Source organism: Sturnira hondurensis, unplaced genomic scaffold (assembly GCF_014824575.4).
Source record: "Sturnira hondurensis isolate 20B ecotype Veracruz unplaced genomic scaffold, ASM1482457v3 Scaffold0004257, whole genome shotgun sequence".
In the NCBI taxonomy this organism is placed as follows: domain Eukaryota; kingdom Metazoa; phylum Chordata; class Mammalia; order Chiroptera; family Phyllostomidae; genus Sturnira; species Sturnira hondurensis.
Window position 1 is genome coordinate 5,817,324 of NW_028076888.1, and position 21,888 is coordinate 5,839,211.

The window sequence follows — 21,888 nt, forward strand, 5'->3', positions numbered from 1 at the left end:
TGCTCTTTCCGTCTTCCTTTCAGGCCCAGACATTGTTTTCCTCTGGTGCAGGGCTGTTTCAGCCAAACAACAAGAACACGTAGCACAGCTTCTCAAGGGCCTCCGACCTGCCAGCTGCCTGTGACGCCAGCAGCAGAAGAAACCACTAGGATCGAGGTCTCCGGTCCAGCAACGCGTGACACTGCAGAGACAGCCCCGGAGGATTGTTTTCATCGGATCTGGTCTTTAAAAAAGTGACCCCTGCAGCTGCAATTCTGTTCTCACCCAAACATCCCAGGTGGCAGGAAGAGACAGTGCAGGCCCCTTTCCCATCCTTGATCCGACTTGGTTAAACAGACAGAGTAACCCTGCATGAGCCCACAGAGCAGCGACATCTGCCACTAGTCCCTGAAACGATCCTGATCACTTGTAAGTGATCAACTAAAACAACAATGTTGAGCATTTTTGAAGAATTTTTTAAAACGCAGCTATGTGGAAAGTGTTTTCAAAGTTGACTCACAAAATAATTATTGCTGAAACCGAAGTGCAAACCCTTCTGGGACAGGAGACATGCGTTTCCCTTAATCTCTGAAAGTTACACTCACACTCACTCTCAATACTCCAAAGCCAAGTTTCCAGCAGAGCTGTACAAGAGAACGTGAGCTGTACAAGAGCTGGACAGAACGTGCCCTTTTCAAACAGACAAAACTGACTTCCGGCCATGGGGTGCCCATCGAACTCTTGGTGTGAAGGAAGGCTCCCTTCCTAGCCTGGATCACGAACATCTAAGTTCCCCTACAGGTTAAGCACCATTCCTCAGCCCGTGCCACCAGCCCCATGCAAAATCAGCAACAGTGACACTGTCACATAATTATCTCTTTCTAGGAGGAGTGGCCATGCTTTGGCATTTGTCCACTTCCACACTGAAGAGAGACTGAGGGGCCCAGCTGGACTCTTGCACAAACCTTCTCCCACTTGGCATTGGCTGAAATTCTCCCTCACGGGCCAGTCAACCACATCACGAGGCCAGAGGCTACGTGATTCGGGGTCCCAGACCAGATATCACTGAACTCTGTGTGAGGACATCTGCACAAACGTAACAGTGAATGGACAAACGCCCTTGCAGGGGACCACCCATCATCCCCATGTCATCTTGGAAGGAAAAAAAATAGTGTCACTTCTCTGATAAAGCTCCAGGGAAATGATGTTTGTTCTGTATTTATCATTAAGTAAAAGATTAACTGTGGAAAAGTAAAATGCTAACTGTTTAATTAACGGTAACCAAATTCCAACCTAAACGAAAATGCCATCAGTGAGACCACTCCCCTACTCTGCATTACTGGCACGCAGAGCCCGAGGCGCTGTGCATTCTTTCTCTGCGAACCCTGGGGATTAACATTTTTAACTGCCTCACAAAACAATTACTGTGCAAATCAAAGTATCGGTTTCTCTGGAAGATCTGTATACAGTAAGAAGTTTTTTTTCTAATTTTAATTTCTTCCTTCATCTTGCCTCAAAAAAATGTTATTGTCTCTTTTCTCTGGATGTGCTTATCTCTCACTACCCTAAACACAACTATATGAGCACAATATAAATCAAATGACACATAGATTACAAAGGTTGCTAGATATTTTTTAATGTTGCACTTATTTTTATTTCTTAGAAATGTTTTCCCCAGTAGGACACCCACATATACAAAAATTTTTCCACCTCTAACATTAAATGTACTTGACTATTTTTTGTGTGTGTGTGGCCATGATCCCCAATCATGGACTCCACTCCATGGCGTAGGATCCCTACTGTGAGCCTAGATGGGTATGGAAATATCTTAACAAACGGATCACTGGATGGGGAAACCTGCTTCCCGTGCCATTACCCGGAAATTGACATCCTGAGCACGTGCTGCGTGTGGGTGGATTCCCCTGATGGTGGGATCCCTGAGCCGAAACCCTTCTGAGGACAGACCACATAAGCATGGATCGTCCCAATTCTGGATGCTCCTCATCATAATCCCCCTAACCTTTCCTTCCCATAAAGAGAATGTACCCCCTCGTTTATGCGTACCCTCTCTACCTGTATCTTCCCGAGCATGGAAAGGCCAAACTGTGGCCCTCCTGATTCTGTAGCAGTTCTTGAACACCGCCCGGTCCTTGCCCGCCTTGGGCATGTGCCCTGCCGATCATGTGTAACCCCCGCGCGTGACACTGTTGCCCCTGGCATGTTCTGGGCAAGGACCAGCCCGCAAAGGATACACTGGTGCAAACGGGCCCTTGAAGGGTACGCTCTCTTGGTTGTAAACCCTTGTCGTGATGTACCCTCACTGTTGTCTCCTTTTGTTGTTATGTACCCTCAGCGTTGTATCCTCTTGTTTGCATGTACCCCTTGTTGTTGTACATTCCCTCGACGTGTTCTTTCCTGAGAAGTCATGCCCTCACTCTGGATGGGCGTGTCTCTGTCCACCATGGGTCAGACAGTCAACGGAGAAAACAAACATTAAAAAACAGACCCACGTCATTTGGCTCCCATCTGGGAATGGAAGAGTTTTGACAACTAACCCTCCTGAGTGTAGACCCACGGAGCAGGCCACCCCGACCAGAGACCACATCAACGTCCCCGGCTGGGATGTGAGAGCTCTGGACCGAGCCTCTTCTTCTTCTTCTTTTTTTAAATATATTTTATTGATTATACCATTAGAGTTGTTCTATTCCCCCCCTTCATTCCCCTCCACCCGCACACTCCCTCCCCCACCATTCTCCCCCCTAGTTTATAACCACGTGTCTCAAGTTCTTTAGATTCTGTATTTCCCCCACTATTCTCGCCCTCCCCCTATCTATTTTCTACCTACTGTCTATGCTATTTTCTGTACCTTCTCCCCTCTTCTCCTCCTCCCTCTCCCCTGTTACTAACCCTCCATGTGATATCCATTTCTATGGTTCCACTCCTGATCTAGCTGTCCTCTTGGTTTGCTTTTGTTTTAGGTGTGGGTGTTAATAACTCTGAGTTTGCTGTCCTTTCACTGTTCTTATTTTTCATCTTCTTTTTCTTAGATAAGTCCCTTTAGCATTTCATATAATAAGGGCTTGGTGATGATGAACTCCTTGAACTTGACCTTATCTGAGAAGCACTTTATCTGTCCTTCCATTCTAAATGAAAGTTTTGCTGGATAAAGCAATCTTGGCTGTAGGTCTTTGGATTTCATGACTTGGAATACTTCTTTCCAGCCCCTTCTTGCCTGTAAGGTCTCTTTTGAGAAATCCGCTGACAGTCTGATGGGTACTCCTTTGTAGGTGACTGTCCCCTTATCCCTTGCTGCTTCTAGGATTCTCTCCTTCATTTTGGTCTTGGCTAATGTAATTATGATGTGCCTTGGTGTGTTCCTTCTTGGGTCCAACTTCTTTGGCACTCTCTGAGCTTCCTGGATTTCCTGGAAGTCTATTTCCTTTGCCAGACTGGGGAAGTTCTCCTTTATTATTTGTTCAAATACGTTTTCCACTCGTGGCTGTTTCTTTCCCCCTTCTGGTACCCCTATAATCCGGATGTTGGAACGTTTAAAGATGTCCTGGAGGTTCCTAAGCCTCTCCTCATTTTTTTGAATTCTCATTTCTTCATTCCTTTCTGGTGGGATGTTTTGTTCTTCCTTCTGGTCCATTCCATTGATTTGAGTCCCAGTTTCCTTTCCATCACTATTGGTTTCCTGTGCATCTCCCTTCATTTCAATTAGTTTAGCCTTCATATGTTCCTCTAATTTGTGACTATGTTCCTCTAATTTGTGACTATAATCTACCAGTTCTGTGAGCATCCTGATAAATAGTGTCTTGAATTGTGCTTCTGAGAGGCTGGCAATTTCTCGGTCGCTTAGAGTTATTGGCTCTGGGACTTTGAGTTCTTCTTGCGCCATCTTTTGGGCTGTTCGTGCCTGTTCCGTAGCAGGATCAGAGCCCTAAAGTGTTCACTAGAACAGGGCAACTAAGTCGCTGGGTTGTGACGTTGTGTGTGGGGGCGGGCTCAAAGAGGGACAATGGCTTCCCGTCTGCCGCCTGCCGCCGCGGCCCCGGCGCCGCAGCCACCACCGTCACCAGGCCCACGCGTTTCGTTCCACTGCACGCGAGTGTGCCACCGCCGTCAGCCCTCCGCCGCTGGGTTCGCCCCGCTGGGGCCTGCGTGGTCCGTCTCACTGTGCGCCAATGTGCGACCGCGGTCAGTCCGCCCCGCACCCCGACTGGTTCCGGGCTGCCTGCGCGCGGGCCTAGGTCGGGGGATCTGTCCTGTCCGACCCTGCTCCGCTGCTGGCTCCGCCCCTCTTACCGTCCAGGTTGAACGGTTCGTTGTTGTTGGACTTCCGTATAATTCAATTTTCTGTTCTTTGGCTGTGTCTTTGTTCTCCAAACCTTTGTTGTATTCAAACTTGGTCGTGGGAGAAGGCACAGTGTTTCCACCTATGCCTCCATCTTGGCAGAAGTCTCGTACTTGGCTATTTTTGAAAATTAGTCCTCTGCACAGGACTATTTGTGCTCCGCCATAATGGCTGATTGGCCAGCACAGGTAAGTATTTACAGATAAATACTAATACTATAGAAAACTAGCCAATGGATAATATGTTTTATTTTCAAAGACTTTATTCACTTATTCTTAGAGAGAGGGAAAGGGAAGGAGAAAGAGAGAAAGAAACATCACTGTGTGGTTGCTTGTCATGCATCCCCTGCTGGGAACTGGCCTGCAACCCAGGCACATGCCCTGACTGGGCATTGAATCAGCGACCCTTTGGTTCGCAGGCCAGCACCCAATCCACTGAGCTACACAAGCCAGGACTGGATAATATTTTTTCAATAAAAATATTTTTAAATTTTAAAACCAAAATGAGTTATAGTTTTAAACAAAATTCATATTTCATGAAAACAAGTGTTTATACTACAAAAATGAGCAAAATATATTCCATACTTAATAAGATACAAAAGAAATTTTACTAAGATTGAAGAAATAAGATGTACAACATGAAAAATATAGAAGTAAATGCCTGTATGGCAAAACTCTTGATTTTTAAAAAAGTGAATCTATCCATTTGCAAAATTAGTTAACCAAAGATTCAGTATCACATACATACAGAAACCTGTTAAACAAGAACTTCTATTAATGGCTTGGCACGAACAGTTTCTCTGCAGAAAACAGGAACACTCTCTGGTGAACACCCATGTGGTTCTCTAGAATCTTGAGATCTAGTCAAGGTCTACCTGGTCACACCCACCTGCACAGAGAAAGTCAGTGATGAGCAGGACCAGCCACAGAGTCCGCAGGGCCTGAAGCCAAAGGAAAATGCAGGGCCTCTTGCTCAAAACGTGTTAAGACTCTCGAGACAGCGACAGCAGAGCATTAAGCCAAGTGTGGGGCACATCTGACTCCAGGTCACACACCCACGAAGCTGGGCCTCTCGACGAGAACAGACACAGGGTCTGACAAGAGCCCCCAACCTGATAGGATTCTAGGTCAGTGCCTGGCAGATGACAGGTGTTCAGTATGATTCTCTTTGAATTCCTAGGAGTTCAGTTCACAAAAAAGCCCAAGAACAAAGTGCTACCTCATCTGGCCAGAAAATTTAGCTAATTTAATCACTATGACACTATTACACATCTGGAATCTATAACCAAACGCTGACAAGCATCAGAGAAACAATGTGCACTGAATACACTTCATGATGTTAAATTAGAATGCTAATTAAGTCCAGGCGGAGCGCTTCTCAAGCTGGGGCCTTAAAGATACCTCTTTTCCCAGACCAACTCTGCACCAGGAGCCAAAGCTACAGAGCTTTCGCAGGAGTCACCGTGCATTCGGCTTCATCAGGCTCGAACAGAACCTGGTGCTTGACCCACAGCCCTGCCAGCCTCTCAGACCCATCCTCCAGCCACTGATCCGCAGCACCCTCTCCCTCAGACCACCCCAAGGCCCCCGCCGCTGCTCCAGCACTGCGAAGCCGCCTGTTCTAGTGAAGACACAGTCCCCCTCGCAGGTGCGGCAGGACTAACCCCAGGCCTCAGAGGCCGCCAGCAGCTCACTTCTCCTCCGTCTACAGTCCCTGTCTTGCTCCTTTGACCGTGATGATGGGGTTTTGGAGAACTTTGTGAAGAACTCTTCTTCGCCAATCTCATAAGAAGAGAGAACATGCTGAGAAACTGATGAAGCTGCAGAATCAACAAGGGGGCCGAATCTTCCTCCAGGATATCAAAAAACCAGACTGTGATGACTGGGAGAATGGGCTGAATGCAGGAGTGTGAGACACACTCCGAAAAAAGTGTGGATCAGTCACTGCTGGACTTGCACAAACAGGCCACTGAAAAAATGACCCTCATTTGTGTGACTTCAGTGAGTTCCCTACCTAGACGAGCAGGTGAAACCCATCGAAGAGCTGGGTGACCACGGACCCAGCCTGTGCAGGTTGGGGCCCCTGCAGCGGGCACGGCGGAGCATCTCTGACAAGTACATTATGGGAGACAGTGGTGAGAGCTCAGCCGCAGGCTGCCTTCCCACAGCCATGGGGTGGGGTGGGGTGGGGTGGGGAGGGTACTTCCCTGGTCACCAAAGCAGTAATGCACATCCAAGTGACCTTTACCTCTTCTGTAACTTGTACCAAATCATCCATCCATGTCTTTCAGCTGTACCATTCCTTCAAATCAAGTAATTTGGTACCAAAACCAAACAACACAAAACAAAAAAGAGACTAAAGCTATGGCAGCTGGTGAGCAGTTAACTCAACAACATGTAATTCAGGTGTCCCCCATCCCCAGCCCTGCAGGTGAGGGACAGTCCCTCTGCAAGACAAAATAAGTGATCCGCCTTGAGTAGAACTGGGTGCCCCGAGTTTTCATGGCTCTGTCAGGCAGCATGGGTCCCCCGGGCTCCTTGGTCCCTCTGCCCAGTTGCCTTCCTCTCAGACCTCCGCACCCCACCTTCGCCCTGAGCGCACTCGGCCACCTGGGTCTCTCCAGGTTTTAGAAAAAGGGAGGCGGAGACCTGACAAGCAGTGACAGTGCGGCTTCACAGAGAAGATGGCCCTGGGGGAGAAGAGGCTTTGGGAAGTACAAGGGGCAGAGTGGGAGGGCTCCAACACCACCTTTCCCACGAGCCAGGGCACACTCGGTGCCTTAGCCAGGAAGACACTGACTTTTAAGCTCCTGGCATTACTGCCTACAAGGGGTTTCATAAACGTTATATGGGCACCAACTACAACTCCACTCATGTGGGTGGGCCTCATCCAACTGGCTGGAGTTCTGAATAAAAGAAAAAGTCTGGCCTTCCCCAGAGTAAGGGTAAATTCTCCGGGCTGCCTGCCCCCAGACGAGGGCGTGGCGTGGTCTTCGTCCTGCCCTCAGACTCACACTGAACGTAGGCTTGCCCTTGGTCTCTAGCCTGCCGGCCTCGGACTAGATCCACACCACTGCTTTGCTCGGCTCTTCGACCTTCGGGCTGGAACCAGAACCACACCATGGCCCCACCTGGGTCTCCATAATCCCATGAGCCAATTCCTGATAATAAATCCCTTCTCCATACATATAAAAAGTAAAAAATTAAAAAAATCAAATTCTAATGACGTACAATTCAATCTTACTTGAGAAAAGACAGCTACGGTGCCCCGAGTCCACTCTGCCAGGGCTGCACACCGGGGCTCACTGCCACTAGGGGATTCATCTGAGAGCCACGCCAGGTGGCGAGTACTCAAAACCCCATTTTACACATCAAGAACCTTAGCCTTTAGAAAGGCTAAATATTTTGCCCGGGGTCGTCCAACTGGTTGGTCCAAATGAAGCCCAGCGATCTCTGACTGTGAAGTTAATTTTCATGGGTCATTCTGTGCCAAGTCCTGTGCTAAGAGGTGGATGAAAAACAGCGAACAAGAATAGTCAAGAGCTTCTACGGCAAAAGGAAACACACCAAGCAAGTTGACATCTCCAGTGCAGCGTGGTTAGTGTCAGGGGAAGTCATCTGAACGAGAACTTTCTGTTCTTCCTACATCTCGCCACCAGCCCCTCCTCCAGCCCCCGCTGACTTGTAGGAGTTCAGTGGAGGCTGTGGTCACACGTTTGGCCGACCCTGACCTTCACAAAACCTTTCAGATCAGCAAGTACCCACCAATACCAGGGGTTTCCCACCACCTCCAATCTCCCCCAAGGTTCTAATATTTTTACCATCAATTCTAAGGGACACATGTCATACAGTTCACCCAGATGAAGAAATAATTGAAACTTTCACCTTCACCACAGATTTTTTCAATGTCAAGACCCTGATAATCTTTAAGGACCAGTCAAAGGCTCGCAGAACCTTTCCCAGGTGTCTCCAGTCAGAACTGGCTGCACCATCAACTGCACTCCTTTGCTCAAACCCCTGCGTTAGCACCTGAACTCTCACCGTGTCCCTGTCTCCCTGGCGGAGAGCGAGCTGGCTGAAGGCAAGGACCAGGTCTTACTTGATTCAACACGGCATCCCCACGCGTGTAACCCTCAATACCAGCGGAGACAAGCATCCCACATATATTTACTGACATTCAACAGACAGAATTCACAATATTCAGGTCTTTTACCACATATACACGTCTCTTTACCACTCAGCGGTATGTTTACTTATTTAGTTTTTTCCTTGTGTTTATTCCCAGGTATTTCACTTTTTAATGTATATTTTATTGATCATGCTATTACAGTTGTCCCATTTTTTTCTCCCCTTTATTCCCCTCCACCCTGTAGTCCCCCTACCTACCAGCATTCTTTCCCCTTAGTTCATGTCCACGGGTCATACATACAAGTTCTTTGGCTTCCCCATTTCCCATACTATTCTTAACATCCGTCTGTTTTGTACCTATGATTTACGTTCCTTATTCCCTGTACCTTTTTCCCATTCTCTCCCTTTCTCCCCCTCCCCGCTGATAACCCTCCATGTGATCTCTATTTCTGTGATTCTGTTCCTGTTCTAGTTGTTGCTTAATTTGTTTTTGGTTTTTTTCTAGGTTCAGTTTTGATAGTTGTAAGTTTGTTGTCATTTTACCATTCATAGTTTTGATTGTCTCTTTTTTGGATAAGTCCCTTTGACATTTCATATAATAAGGGCTTGGTGATGGTGAACTCTTTTAACTTTATATTGTCAGGGAAGCACTTTATCTGCCCTTCCATTCTAAATGAAAGCTTTACTGGATAGAGCAATCTTCGATGTAGGTGCTTGCCTTTCATGACTTTGAATATTTCTTTCCAACCCCTTATTGCCTGCAAGGTTTCTTTTGAGAAATCAGCTGACAGTCTTATGGGCACTCCTTTGTAGGACACTGTCTCCTTTCCTCCTGCTGCTTTTAAGATTCTCTCCTTATCTTTAATCTTGGCTAATGTAATTATAATGTGCCTTGGTGTGTGCTTCCTTGGGTCCAACTTCTTTTGGGACTCTTTTAGCTTCCCGGACTTCCCAGAAGTCTATTTTCTTTGCCAGATTAGGGAAGTTCTCCTTCATTATTTTTTCAAATAAATTTTCCATTTCTTGATTTTCCTCTTCTCCTTCTGACACCCCCATGATTCAGATGTTGGAATGTTTAAAGTTGTCCTGGAGGTTCCTAGGCCTCTTCTCATTTTTTTGCATTCTTGTTTCTTCATTCTGTTCTGGTTGAATGTTTATTTCTCCCTTCTGCTCCAAATCGCTAATTTGAGTCCCAGTTTTCTTCCCACTACTGTTGGTTCCCTGTACATTTTCCTTTATTTCACTTTGCATAGCCTTCACTTCCTCTATTTTGCAACCATACTCAACCACTTCTGAGAGCATCCTGATCACCAGTGTTTTGAACTCTGCATCTGATAGATTGGCTATCTCCTCATCACTTAGTTGTATTTTTGTGGAGTTTGATCTGTTCATTTGGGCCAGATTTCTTTGTCTAGGTGCAGCTGTTACACAGTAAGGAGCGGAGCCTTAGGTATTCACCAGGCCAGGGCAACCCACTTGGCTGCGCTGTGGTGCTGTCTGTGGGGGAGGGGTCAGAGAGGGAACAATACCACCTGCTCATCTCTGGGCTGGCTTCCCGTCACTCCTTCCACTACCCACAAGCGAACTGGGCCCTTCTGGTGCTAATGCCAGGGAGGGTAGGTTTGTGTACCTTCTAGGACCCTGTGGGTCTGTCCAAAGAATGGCTCCCCACTATATCCCTGGAGCCCGCGCCTCACTCCTGAGCTATTCACTCTCTCCTCCCATTCTCTCTTGAACCTATTCCCGACAGCAATGACACTGAACTTGTCAAGTGACCTCCAGGTTGCCAAATCCCATTGTTAAGCCTGATCCTTCTCTAATTTACTTTACTGAAATTCAACAGAACTGAACACTCCCCTTCATCGTAAAACACTTTTTCTTCTTCTCCTGGATGCCAAGACTCCATGCTCTCTTGACCCTCCTCCAACCTCAGCTGCTTTCCCTCATCAGTCTCCTTTTCTAGGCCTTTCCCGAAATCTTTTCCTCTTTATCTCCCTACCTCTAAGTGCTTGAACAGCTGGGGGCTCATATGTCCTTCTTGAACTGCAAACCCAACGTATACCCAACAGCCTACTTGACATCTTCATGCGGATAAATAACAAGCAATAAAATCAAAGTATGATCAAAACAGGTAATTTCTCCCTCCAAACCTTGTCTTTTTCCCCATCAATTTTCCCCATCTCAATACATGACATTATTTTTCAAGCTGCTCAAGCTAAAGCTCTTGGTATCACTGAGGTAAGAACAGCCAGTTGCCTCCTAATATCCATTAAGCCACTGCACTTGGTCATGGCCATGTGACCAAGTTCTGGCCAAGGAGATGGAAGCAATGATGTGTGATACTTTCTGATCAAGTCCTCAAGGGACGGGAACATGCCCTCCCCTTCCCCTTTGCCCTCTTCCTGATGAACAGAATGCACCTGCGCGTGTAGCAGCCGGAGCAGCCATCTCGGACACAACCCTGACGCCTCAACTGAGGACAATGGAGCACAAAACAGAACGAGTCTGGCTCCCTAGTAATCACAGAACTACTGCTCTCAGCACCTACCTGAATTTTTACTGAGAAGAAACTTAGTGAGAACTTCAACAGCATAAAAAAGGACAAGGAGAGCATAAAAAAGAACCATTCAGAAATGAAGAATACACTAACTGAAATAAAAAATAATTTACAGAAAATCAACAGTAGAGTGGATGAAGCTGAGAATCAAATCAGCAATTTGGAATATAAGGCAGCAAAAAACACCCAATCAGAACAGCAAAAACAAAAGAAAATTGAAAAAAAAATGAGGCTAGTGTAAGAAACATCTGAGGCAACCTCAAGCATACCAACATTCACATTAGAAAGGTGCCAGAAGGAGAAGAGAGAGAGCAAGAAATTGAAATCCTACTTGAAAAAATAATGACAGGAAACTTCCCTAACTTGGTGAAGGAAACAGACATACAAGTCAAGGAAGCACAGAGAGTCCCAAATAAGATGAACTGAAATAGGCCAAGACACAGCACAATCAAAATGCAAAGGGTTAAAGATAAAGAGAATCTTAAAAGCAGCAAGAGAAAAGCAGTGTGTTACCTACAAGGGAACTGCTGTAAGACTTTCAGTTGATTTCTCAACAGAAACTTTGCAGGCCAGAAGGGACTGGCAAGGAATAGTCCAGGTGATGAAGAGCAAGGACTTACAACCAAGATTACTCTACCCAGCAAAGCTTTCGTTTAGGCTCAAAGGACATATAAAGAGCTTCGCAGACAAGAAAAAGCTAAACCAGTATTACATGACCCCAAACGTTAAAGGGTCTTCATTAAGAAGATAAATAAAAGGTCAAAGACATGAAGAATAAAATGGCAACACATATCAATCAACGATTGAATCTAAAAAACAAAATAAACAAACAACAAGCAGAACAGAAACAGACTCAGAGATACAGAGAGCATTCTGACAGTTGCCAGACGGGAAGGGGTGACGGGACGGGTGAGAAAGGCGAAGGGGTCAAGAAGTACAAATCAGTTGTTACAGAACAGGCATGGGGAAGACAGCCAATAATATTACAATGACTACGTACGGCGTCAGATGGATTCGAGATTTATCAGGATGATCACTTAGCAAGTTATATAACGTCTAATTACTGGGGTGTACACCTGAAACTAACATAATATTGTATGTCAACTGTAATCGAAAAATAAAAAATGATTTAAATGAAGAAAAAAAAGTAAGCTTCTGTCTTGTTAAAACCATTACTGTGCTGGCTCTCTCTGCTGTAGCAGCCAAACCAATACCCTGACCAGCATATGGAATTTGGAAACTGGAAGTAATCGACCTTAATAGAACTTGTATGTGGCAATGGCGGAGGGATCAGCATGGGCCCAGATGTTACAGGAGGTGATCCTTGTTAGGCCACAGCAAAACATTTGGGAAATCCCGTGACACCTTAGACAACAGTCTGCATGCCAACACACCTGTAATTCTAGGGGAACTGGTCGAACAGTTCAGAATTTGGGTGCTTACTGGCTTCTTGCCTCTTTAAAGTAGAAAGTCCCACAAGACAGAGGCAGACTCAAGCTACAACTTGCCGATGGCATGCAGAGATAAAAGGGAATACAGATGTGCCTACGGCATGTCCACGGTCTCCACTGTAAGTTTACTCAGTGCCCCGTAATTTGGGGCTAAGTAGGGTTGAAAAGCCAACTCCTTCCCAGTATCCAGCAGGAAACAAGCTAGAGAAACTGTTCAGCTCAGGAAGGGGATATTTTCCAATGATGTGGCCCCAGAGGAAAACAGACACTGAAAAACGACCAGAGAGGGCGAGGGACAAGGGAGTCCCTTCTAGAGAGCAGACCCAGGGCTGCTAACCAGGCTGAGTCAGGAACTCCCACTCCTGCCGGGCCAGGGAGCCCCACAATGCAGTCTGACAAGAGCTGACAAGGGCTGTGGACCTGTGAGGGGCCCCTACACCCACTCTTCCCTTTTCCAAAAGGGGTTTTTATTTCCAATGCCCTTGTTCTACTCCACCACAGTGCATGCTAGGGAGGCAGTCAGCAGACGACCTGTATTTTAGCCCGACGGTTCCAGGACTGTACAGGGAGGGCAAAAGTAGGGTTACAGTTGTGAGTACCTGAAACACTGAGCTTATTCTTGTATTAATAAATTACTGCATTCCTTATTTGTGTTATAACTGTAAACCTTTTTCACCCACCCCTGTGTATCACCCAGAGATCCTAGACTCTGCAGTCGACTGAGGGCTATCTTTTCCGGGAAGGTACAGGGTGTGTTTCATATTTGGGAAGGTTTTAGAAAGGCCTAGACTGTTCTCCCCTTCAAACATAAGAGAACTTTTAGCAGAGCATATGGCTACCCAGGAAAAACTGTATTTTCTCAGCTTCCTGGCAAGTAGCCGTGGTCACGTGACTTAGGCCTGGCCAGTGGGAGGTGAGAAGAAGTGATCCGCGCAACTCCCGACTGTGCCATCAAACTCAGAGAAGGAGCATGACTTCTCCTTCCCCTCTCCTCTCCTCCCTCTGGTTTCAGTGCAGACATACATGGGCCGAAAGACGGAAGCCACGTGTCAGGAAAGTCGGGACGCAGAGACACAAGGCGCCTGGGTCCCTGATGAGCACAGGGCTGCCACGGCAGGCCCAGCCTCCTAACGAGACTTCTATTTAGAAAGAAATCGACATCTACCTAGTTTAGGCAGCTGCCACTTCATGTCTCTCTGTGGCACTGGTCCCAACGATACCTCAACTCATGTGGCCAAGCTCGCAGGTCTTTCACACCCCGTATCCACCCCATCCCTCGTATCCCATTAGCTCTACCCACAAAACACCCAGCCATCCACTCTCTGACCCTTCCTCCCCTCCTCCACCACAGACCCTGCTCCTGCAATGGCCTCCTAAGCTTTCTCTCTGTTTTCGCTCCTGCCCCCTTTATTTACTCTTATCACGGTAACCAGAAGGAGTCTTTTAAAACACAAATCAGAATGTAAGCCCCACGAGAGCAGGGACTCCCGCCTGCGTGCTCACTGTTGCATCCTCATGGTCCAGAGCAATGCGGGGCACACATTCTATTTCAGCGAACATAACCTGTCACTGATTGCAAGCTGCCCCATTACTTTCTGCGCCACCAAGGAAAACATTCTGCCCATTAAACCACAATAGAACATCTTAACGACAGACCGAAATGGGGCAGCCTTCAGTACACCAGTCTCTCGCTGCTCTGAAATTTCTTTCTGAGCGATGTGGAGTGTCTCTGACCTTCACCTGGACCGTGAGGGTATGAAAGGCAATCCTTCTAACTGTATGTTCCACTTCAGAATGTGCCACAGCTTCACAGACTCATGGAGTTCTGTCTGTCCAACGCTCCCTAATGAACTTGGTTGGCGCTTGGCAATAAAATGTGAAATGGCAGTCATCCCTCCAAGAAGGAACATTGTCTTCACTCACACCAAATTGATGCCCCACTGCTCTATCCATTTCTCTCTGTATACAGAGTAACATTCTCTTTCGTGGCTGATCGAAGAGTGATTTGTTCAAAAGCATTCAGAATGGCAACTAAATTAAACATACATACCACTCAGCTGAAGGGGCCATGATGCGAACAGGTATAACCAGGTTAGCACATAAACAGGAAGTAACAACTGTGTCACAAATGCCACCTGGCCATTGGTGATTACACCATTCTAAGAAGCATCCCAATTTTAAAGATATTGAAATGTGATTAAAACATAGGGGAGATGTTTCAGAATTGAATGACACCCAATTATAAGAACTCAGTATATTTTTGCTAAAACAACAACAACGAGTGATTCATCTGCTGCCACTGTGCCTTTGCTCTGCAGGCTCCAGCCACACTCGGTCACCTCACTGTTCCTGGAGCTGATCAAGGACACACCCCTGGTTCTCGCTGCTCCTTGCACCTGGGAACACTCTTCTCCCAGGTGGTTCTCTGTCGTCTTCAAATTTCTATTCAAAAGCCACCTCCTAAAACTGCATGTACTCCACATACCCCACTGCTCTCCATCCCTCTGGCCTACTTTACTCTTCTTCCCAGCGCTTGTCACCAAGTGGCATCTCAGGTGTACAGCCTAGGTCTGCTTATCACTTCTCCCCCAACTGGGGTGAAGCCCTGTGCAAGCAGGGTCAGGTGATGTCTGCAACACAGCAAGCAAGCAGTCAATGTCCCTGAGCAGGACACTCATGGGATACCTCCACCTTGTGCACTGTGAGAACCTTGTGAAAAACTACACTCTGCACCGGACAAAGTCCTGAAGACCCGTGGGCCCTGGTTAGAAGTCTGTCTTCTTCCCCGGAGAGAGCAGAGGGCTTTCTGATGAACTCCGCTCTTAGCAATAACCAGGGCTTCCACTTCCCATCTCCAAAGAACAAAAAATTGCTGTAGCCCTGGCCTAGTGCTTCAGTTGGTTGGAGCATCGTCCCATACGCCAAAAGGTTGCAGGTTTGATTCCTGGTTGGGGCACATACCTAGGTTGCAGGTTCGATCCCCAGTCGGGCTGTGTACGGGAGGCAAGTGATCAATGTTTCTCTCTCACATTGATGTTTCTCTCTATCTCCCTCTCTCCCTTCCTATCTCTCTCTCTGAAACCGATAAACATATCCTCGGGTGATGATTTTAAAAAATGCTGGAAACAGTACAATTTGCTCAGATTATTTCTATTTTGGAGGTAGTTTAGAGAAGGGATTAAGAACTCTGGAATCAGTCTCAGCATTAGTGTCCAGGTTCTACTGCTCACCAGCATGCCCCTTTCAGCAAATTACTGTATTTAACTTCTATTAGCCTCCGTTTTCTTATTTGTAAAATGTGGATAATAATACCAACCTTGCTGTGCAAGATAAGTGCTTAGCACATATTAAGAGCTCAATAAACCCTGGCTGGTGTAGCTCCGTGGATTGAGCGCGGGCCTATGAACCAAAGGATTGCAGTTCGATTCCCAGTCAAGGGACACGCCTGGGTTGCAGGCCAGTTCCCAGCAGGGGACGCACAAGAGGCAGCCATACATTGATATTTCTCTCCCTCTCTCCTTCCCTTCCCCTCTAAAGATAACTAAATAAAAATCTTTTTTAAAAAAAGAGCTTAATAAACGTCAGCTGATATCATTACTATTCTCTGCTGGCTAAAATGAACAAAAGGAGTACAGAAGGGGCCTGGGAAGCTATACTCCTACCAGGCTTGAAGAAGAATCCTGGTTATAAAGTGGTGGTAGCAACTATCTACCAAGAAAAAGTGAGCTTAGGCTCTGAGACCTGTCACAAAGAAAGAAAGGTCAAAAAGCCCCGGCTGGTACAGCTCAGTGGACTGAGCATCGGCCTGGGAACCAAAAGGTTGCTGGTTTGATTCCCAGTCAGGGCATATGCCTGGGTTGTGGGCCAAGTCCCCAGTCAGGGTGCGTTCAAACGGCAACCAATGGATGTATCCCTTGCACTCAATGTTTCTTTCACTCTCTCCCTCCCTTTCCCTATCTCTAAAAATAAATAAATAAAATCTAAGCAAGGAAGCGGGGGAGGAAGGAAAGATCAAAAAGACAAAGATGTCAACTTAGGAAGAAGGCCAGGGGTGGGCTCTGCATGTTGGCTCATCTTTCAGTGGTCCAAACAAAGTCATCTGAGTTCTCCAAAGTCCACTCCTTGTCTGGAATTCCTGACCCCTCCCCCAATCCATCCTTCTCCCAAGCCAGAAACTGAGGACTCATTTTTCCTTTACTCATTCCCTGTCCCCACCTCCTTCCCATCAAACTGGCCATTAGAAGTGGGTTAACTTAGATCCTGGATATTTCTGACGCCCGCTCACCTCCACTCCCACTGCCTCACCCCTGGAGAACAGCAGCAGCCTCCTAACTGGCCTCCCGGCCTGCAGCCACCTTCTCCCTGACCCACCCTGTACACCCTTGCCAACCATCTTCTGAATCCCTCAGGACCTTCAAAGGCTGCCTACAGTCTCACTGAGAAAGTTCAAACTCTCAGGCATTTCGGAGAGCCCACCAAGACCTGCTCCCACAGGCACAAGCCTGTCTCCGGTCCCACTACTTCTGGCTCCTTCTTGAGCTCCCCAGTGTCACAGCCGGTTCCAAGGGCCCTTCCCCTGGCAACTACTGCTCAGCATAAACATCATTTTTCTTCTAAGTCTCCACTAAGACATGGTCCCTTCTTCTTTTTTAGCACTAAGCACCCTGGACTGTTATTGCAGGGCTCCTATCTTTCTCCATATATACATCCTCCCCCCTGTTAAATTAAGATTTCCTTATGAAAAGGACTGTCTTTCTCTTAACCTACCTAACACATTGCTGGGAATATACAGCAACTTTTTAAAAAACATTTGTTGGGTGAATAATTCTGGAGGAGCGAGAGTCACTACCAAAAAAAGACTGAGTTGGATCATATCATGAATGCATTCATGAAAAACAACACTTCTATAGAAAACTATGGCGATCAAGCATGCATGTTAGTAGGATATTTATATAGAAGCTGGCATGAAGCTATTGCCAGCTGTTAAGCTGCAGAAAGTGGTACAAGAGCTCCTAGATTAGGTTCGCTGGGTTTGAATTCCAACTCTATCACTTCTCAGCCAGGTCACTATGGACAAAGTACTTAACCCAAATGTCAGTTGCCTCGCCTATAAAATAAGGGAAAGTGAAGGTCCTCCTTGATTGCACTGTTTTACCAAATGAGACAATGGCTGTGAAGTGACTGGCACCGAGAGCAGGCTTCTAAAGCTGTTAATAAGGTCGGTCCCTTCCCACTTACGGAATACGAGGAAAAAGTCTAAGGTCACATATTCTACGTTTGAGAGGGAAGGCTTAACACTTCTAAAACCTTGACCACACCCTAAATTCCAGCCAGCCATCTTGAAGATAAACTAGGTCATTTTAAAGATTTAGCAAAAAAAGCAAATCATTCCAACACAATCTCATCACTACAGTTGCAAACCAATTTTAAAATACCTGCCCAACACACCGACAGCATCATGACACGGAAAACAACACATCTGAGCAGGGCACAGATGAAGACAATGTCAATGATGATGCTGTGGAATGCAGGTCCGGGAAGAGAATGGACTTAGTCATGGACCTGCCCTGAAGGGCAAGGAACTCCCTGCAATGGGCTACCCACATAACCAACAGCAATGAAGTTAACAAAGTACTCGGAAAGCACAAAAGAAAAGTATAGGAACTCAAGGAACATGTACGAAGGACCCATGGACAAAGCCACAGGGGGTAGAATGGAGGGTGGGAGGCTGGAATGGGGGGGTAGGGGGGAATGCTGGGGGGGAAATGGAGACAACAGTACTTGAACAATAATTTTTTTAAAAAGCAAAGAAACAAACAAACAAAAAAACTGGGGGCAAAAAAAAGAAAGAAGAATACAAAAACTCAAGGTGATCTATGAGAGAAACCAAAAGGGCCTGAATGTAAAATCTCCTAGGGCTACCAGACTGCTTGTACCAGCCTCTACTTCTCATAGGCTATAGTCTCATACATTTTCATTTTATTAAAATGTGAAACTCTGCCTTACCTAATTTCCTACTGAAAGACCACTGTTTTGCCTGTTTTCACTCTATGATGTATGTCTGAATTTTTAGTAACATGAGTGTATTATTTTCTAACCAAATGAATGTCACCTACCGTATCTGTGAAAAAGTTTCCACCAATAGAATAGTAATACAAAGGCAACAGCTTTGGAAACATCCCTGTTGAGAACTGCTCACTGAATCTCAGAGTTAAAGAAAATGGATTGGCAAGAAAAAAAATCTTAAGGAGTTTTTGCAAAAAAAAAATTGTTCTAAGTTGCTGAGAGTAAAATGACCAGTTATTGAACTATCCCTTTGTGTTCAAGCCAACTAATTTGTTGAGCATAATTTTATATTGATCTTCTAATGGTGAATTAAATTTTAACGTTTTTTGATATTCTATTGCCCGTGAAAAATGTTTTTCTATCTCCTCCTCAACGATTACATTTGTCCTTATATGGTCACAAAGAAGTGAGACCTTCCTCAAGGGCTGGATGAAAGGAAGAGCCAATGTCCAAATGCACAGTATCTGTAACTGGTCTGTATGCTTTCCCAGTTGAAAATAATTTCTTGGTGAACACTCAGGTATGTAAAAACTTCTAAACCAGGGACAATTTAGAGAGCGTCAAGGGGGGGGGAGTAAAAGACTACTAAAAAATATAAACTCTTTGCCTTATGAGAAATTACTAGCAGAATTAATAGTAAAGAAAAAGGGGGGAAGGGTGACACTTTTAAAAACTATATAAACAAAGTGCTCTAAGGACTGCGTAGATGGCTCCTACCTGAATAAAAGAAACTGTTCCATGTTATTCTAATTTAAGATCACACTCCTGATGTATTTGAGAGAACAAGGTCAGTAACACAGAACGGGCAATCCCAGCTTTCCAAACACCCAAGGAGCACAACCAACAAAATGACCTGCTTCCTTTCCCATCTGACCCTTAACCCGCCACTCGCATGCCCCATCCCCAGGAAACTTTAGTCCCAAAGTAAACATACTGACTACTCTCTAGCTAGAACTGAGGCATGAGAGTTTTACAGGACAACCAAGCTGATGGGTGACTCCTTCCACAACACTGTGGGCAAGTGTTACACCAGCCAGAAGAACTGAGGAGGGAGGCTGAAGACAGTGAGGCCAGCAGGGGTCCTAAGAGGGAAGCTCCCAATTTGTAAAAAGGAAGGGAAAAGTCAGTAGAACAGCAAGAAATACCCTGTACCCTAAGTGCCAATGGTTTGTGGGGTTTTTTTGACAATCTTATTAAATAACCTGTAAAACATCAAGAGATCTCTAAGATTCCCTTCAGAAACATAACAAGGGCAGTTTACAAAGCCATCTGCTTCCATTTGCTTGTTGTTCTGTGTCTGCTACAGCAAATTTTAAGTTTGAAAGGGGCAAAAAAGGCTGAATTAAAGAGAGGTATGCCGGAAGTCAATGGTGGACTGTTAAATCACTAGAATTTAACTGGAATTCACCAGGCTATTGAGAAGATACATATTTTATTAAATATCAAAGTATCTGTCTGTAGGCCACTCCCAAAGACAAACGTATGTTTAATCAACTTACACAATGACACAGCCACACGTACTTGGGTTTTCAAACACTACCCTTAAAAAACACATGAGTTTTCAAACACTACTCATACATTCTGATTTCACCCAAAATTATTCTTTAAATCTCTGCAGTAAGACGCGAGCGCGCGCACACACTCTCAACTTGATGTAAATCTAGCCTTTCGTTCTTAAATACTCTGAAAAAAGAATGCTCTCGATATGCTCAATATGCTCTCTTCTTCAGACCCTAAAAGACTCGAAAAGAAGCAAACGGAGTTGAGAATAATGAAAAAAGGCAAGGAATAAAGGCGACTACAACCGAAGACCCTCTCAGGGACTCGTTTTATTCTTGGAAAACGTCATCTCCCCCACTCTCCACTGGCGCATACCCTCCCTGTCCAAAGCGCCAAAGAGTTGCCAAGTAATCTCCAAAGGTGTCCCCCAGCCTCCTCACCTCATCAGCGCTCAGCTCCTCCATCGCTTTCCTCTTAATGGTGAAAGGCGTTAGGGAGAGATCCTTCTGTTCTTGAGACCAGGGCGGGAGAAGAGTGGACGGTGTCTGTAGGGCTGTCTGGTCCCCCGAATGGGGGAGGTTTCAGAATTGCATAGTCAGAGGTTAAAAAATAAGAAGACGAGGCACTGAACTGCCTTGGCGTCGGTCACTCCAATCGCCCCAGGGACTCCTACAGCTGCTGGTACCCTGAGCAGCCTCCTTTGGCCGCCAATGCTGCTGCTACAGGGTTACCTTAAGGCGCCACTGACTACCCTCTGCCTCCCAGGTTACCCAGACTAAGCTGGAGCTCCAGCTCGCCTCGTGCCCCAAGCCAGGCGTGCCTTCGTAGTGGTGGCGGTGCGGCAGCCGCGCTTCCTCCAGCAGATCCTGCTCTCCTTCCTACCCTTTATCCCCGGCGGGAACTGTTCGACTGCAGAGTGGAAGCCCCGAGGCACGGCGACCCCACAGCCGCCCAGGCAGAGAGCCCAGCACAGAAGGGGCAAGCCCCTCCCCTCCCAAAGCAGGCCGGCCACGCCCCGCCTCCAAGCCGGAGCCCGGGCAGGGGGGGAGGAGGAGGACCAAGCTCGCGATGCTCCGGCAGAAAGAGTAAATCCTCCTACCCCTCCACCCCTACTCTAATCCCCTCGCCCCAGCAAGTATTATTCATCAAAACAACAGGGCGGCCATCTTTGAAAGGGATCACGTGATCCCCGCCAGAGAGGCGGGGCTTCTGTCCCTAAGGCCAGGCAGCCAATAAGCCGCGGGCTTCGCACCGCCGATTTCTTCACGCCTGCGTCTCCGCCAGCCTCCGCACCACCCCCTTCCCAGCGGGAGCGCGGGGCGGGGGGAGGGGCGAGTGGGCTGCACGCAAGCGGGAGAGCGGGCTGGGCGCGGGGCGGCGCGGTGCCATGGTGACGGCCGCGGGTGACGGCCGCGGCATACTAGACCCAGGTGGGCTGCCGCAAGGGCAGCGCTGGCAGGCGAGGGCGGAGGCCACGAGGCGCTGCACCCGTAGCGACTTTGGGAGGATCGGCCAGGAGTGGCTCCGGCCCGAGACCCGGCCCCCTAGTGCCTCCGTTGTTCCCAGGCGTTTGCTTTTTAGCGGCTCCCAAACGCCTCGAATGTCCACGATGCCGCGGAAAAGAAGTTGAGAAAACGGAGAACGCCTCCTCTTGTGGAGCCAGCGTTCTCTAACACACGGACCGCTCACGTTCTGAAAAGGCCTTTCCCTTCCTCTGCAGAGAAAGCCCATTGGGAAGAGAACTCTAACACAAGTAGAACTTAATTTCATATGACTTTGGAAAGAGAGTTTCTGATTTGGCTTCTTTTCAAGTGTGTGTCCAAACTGATGGTAAAACATGAAAGCGTAAGTGAG

The 21,888-nt window shown here is 46.9% G+C and overlaps 1 protein-coding gene across 2 annotated transcripts in view; it reads right to left on the minus strand.

The window, feature by feature from the left end:
* UBE4B (ubiquitination factor E4B) overlaps positions 1-21,205 on the minus strand; it is a 105,659-nt gene extending 84,454 nt beyond the window's left edge. For both annotated transcript variants that reach the window (XM_037045279.1, XM_037045277.1), the window contains exon 1: positions 20,475-21,205. In XM_037045279.1, the coding sequence (XP_036901174.1) occupies positions 20,475-20,498 (24 nt within the window). In that variant the 5' untranslated portion in view covers positions 20,499-21,205. The remainder of the gene's footprint in view (positions 1-20,474) is intronic.
* Between the last annotated feature and the right edge of the window lie 683 nt (positions 21,206-21,888).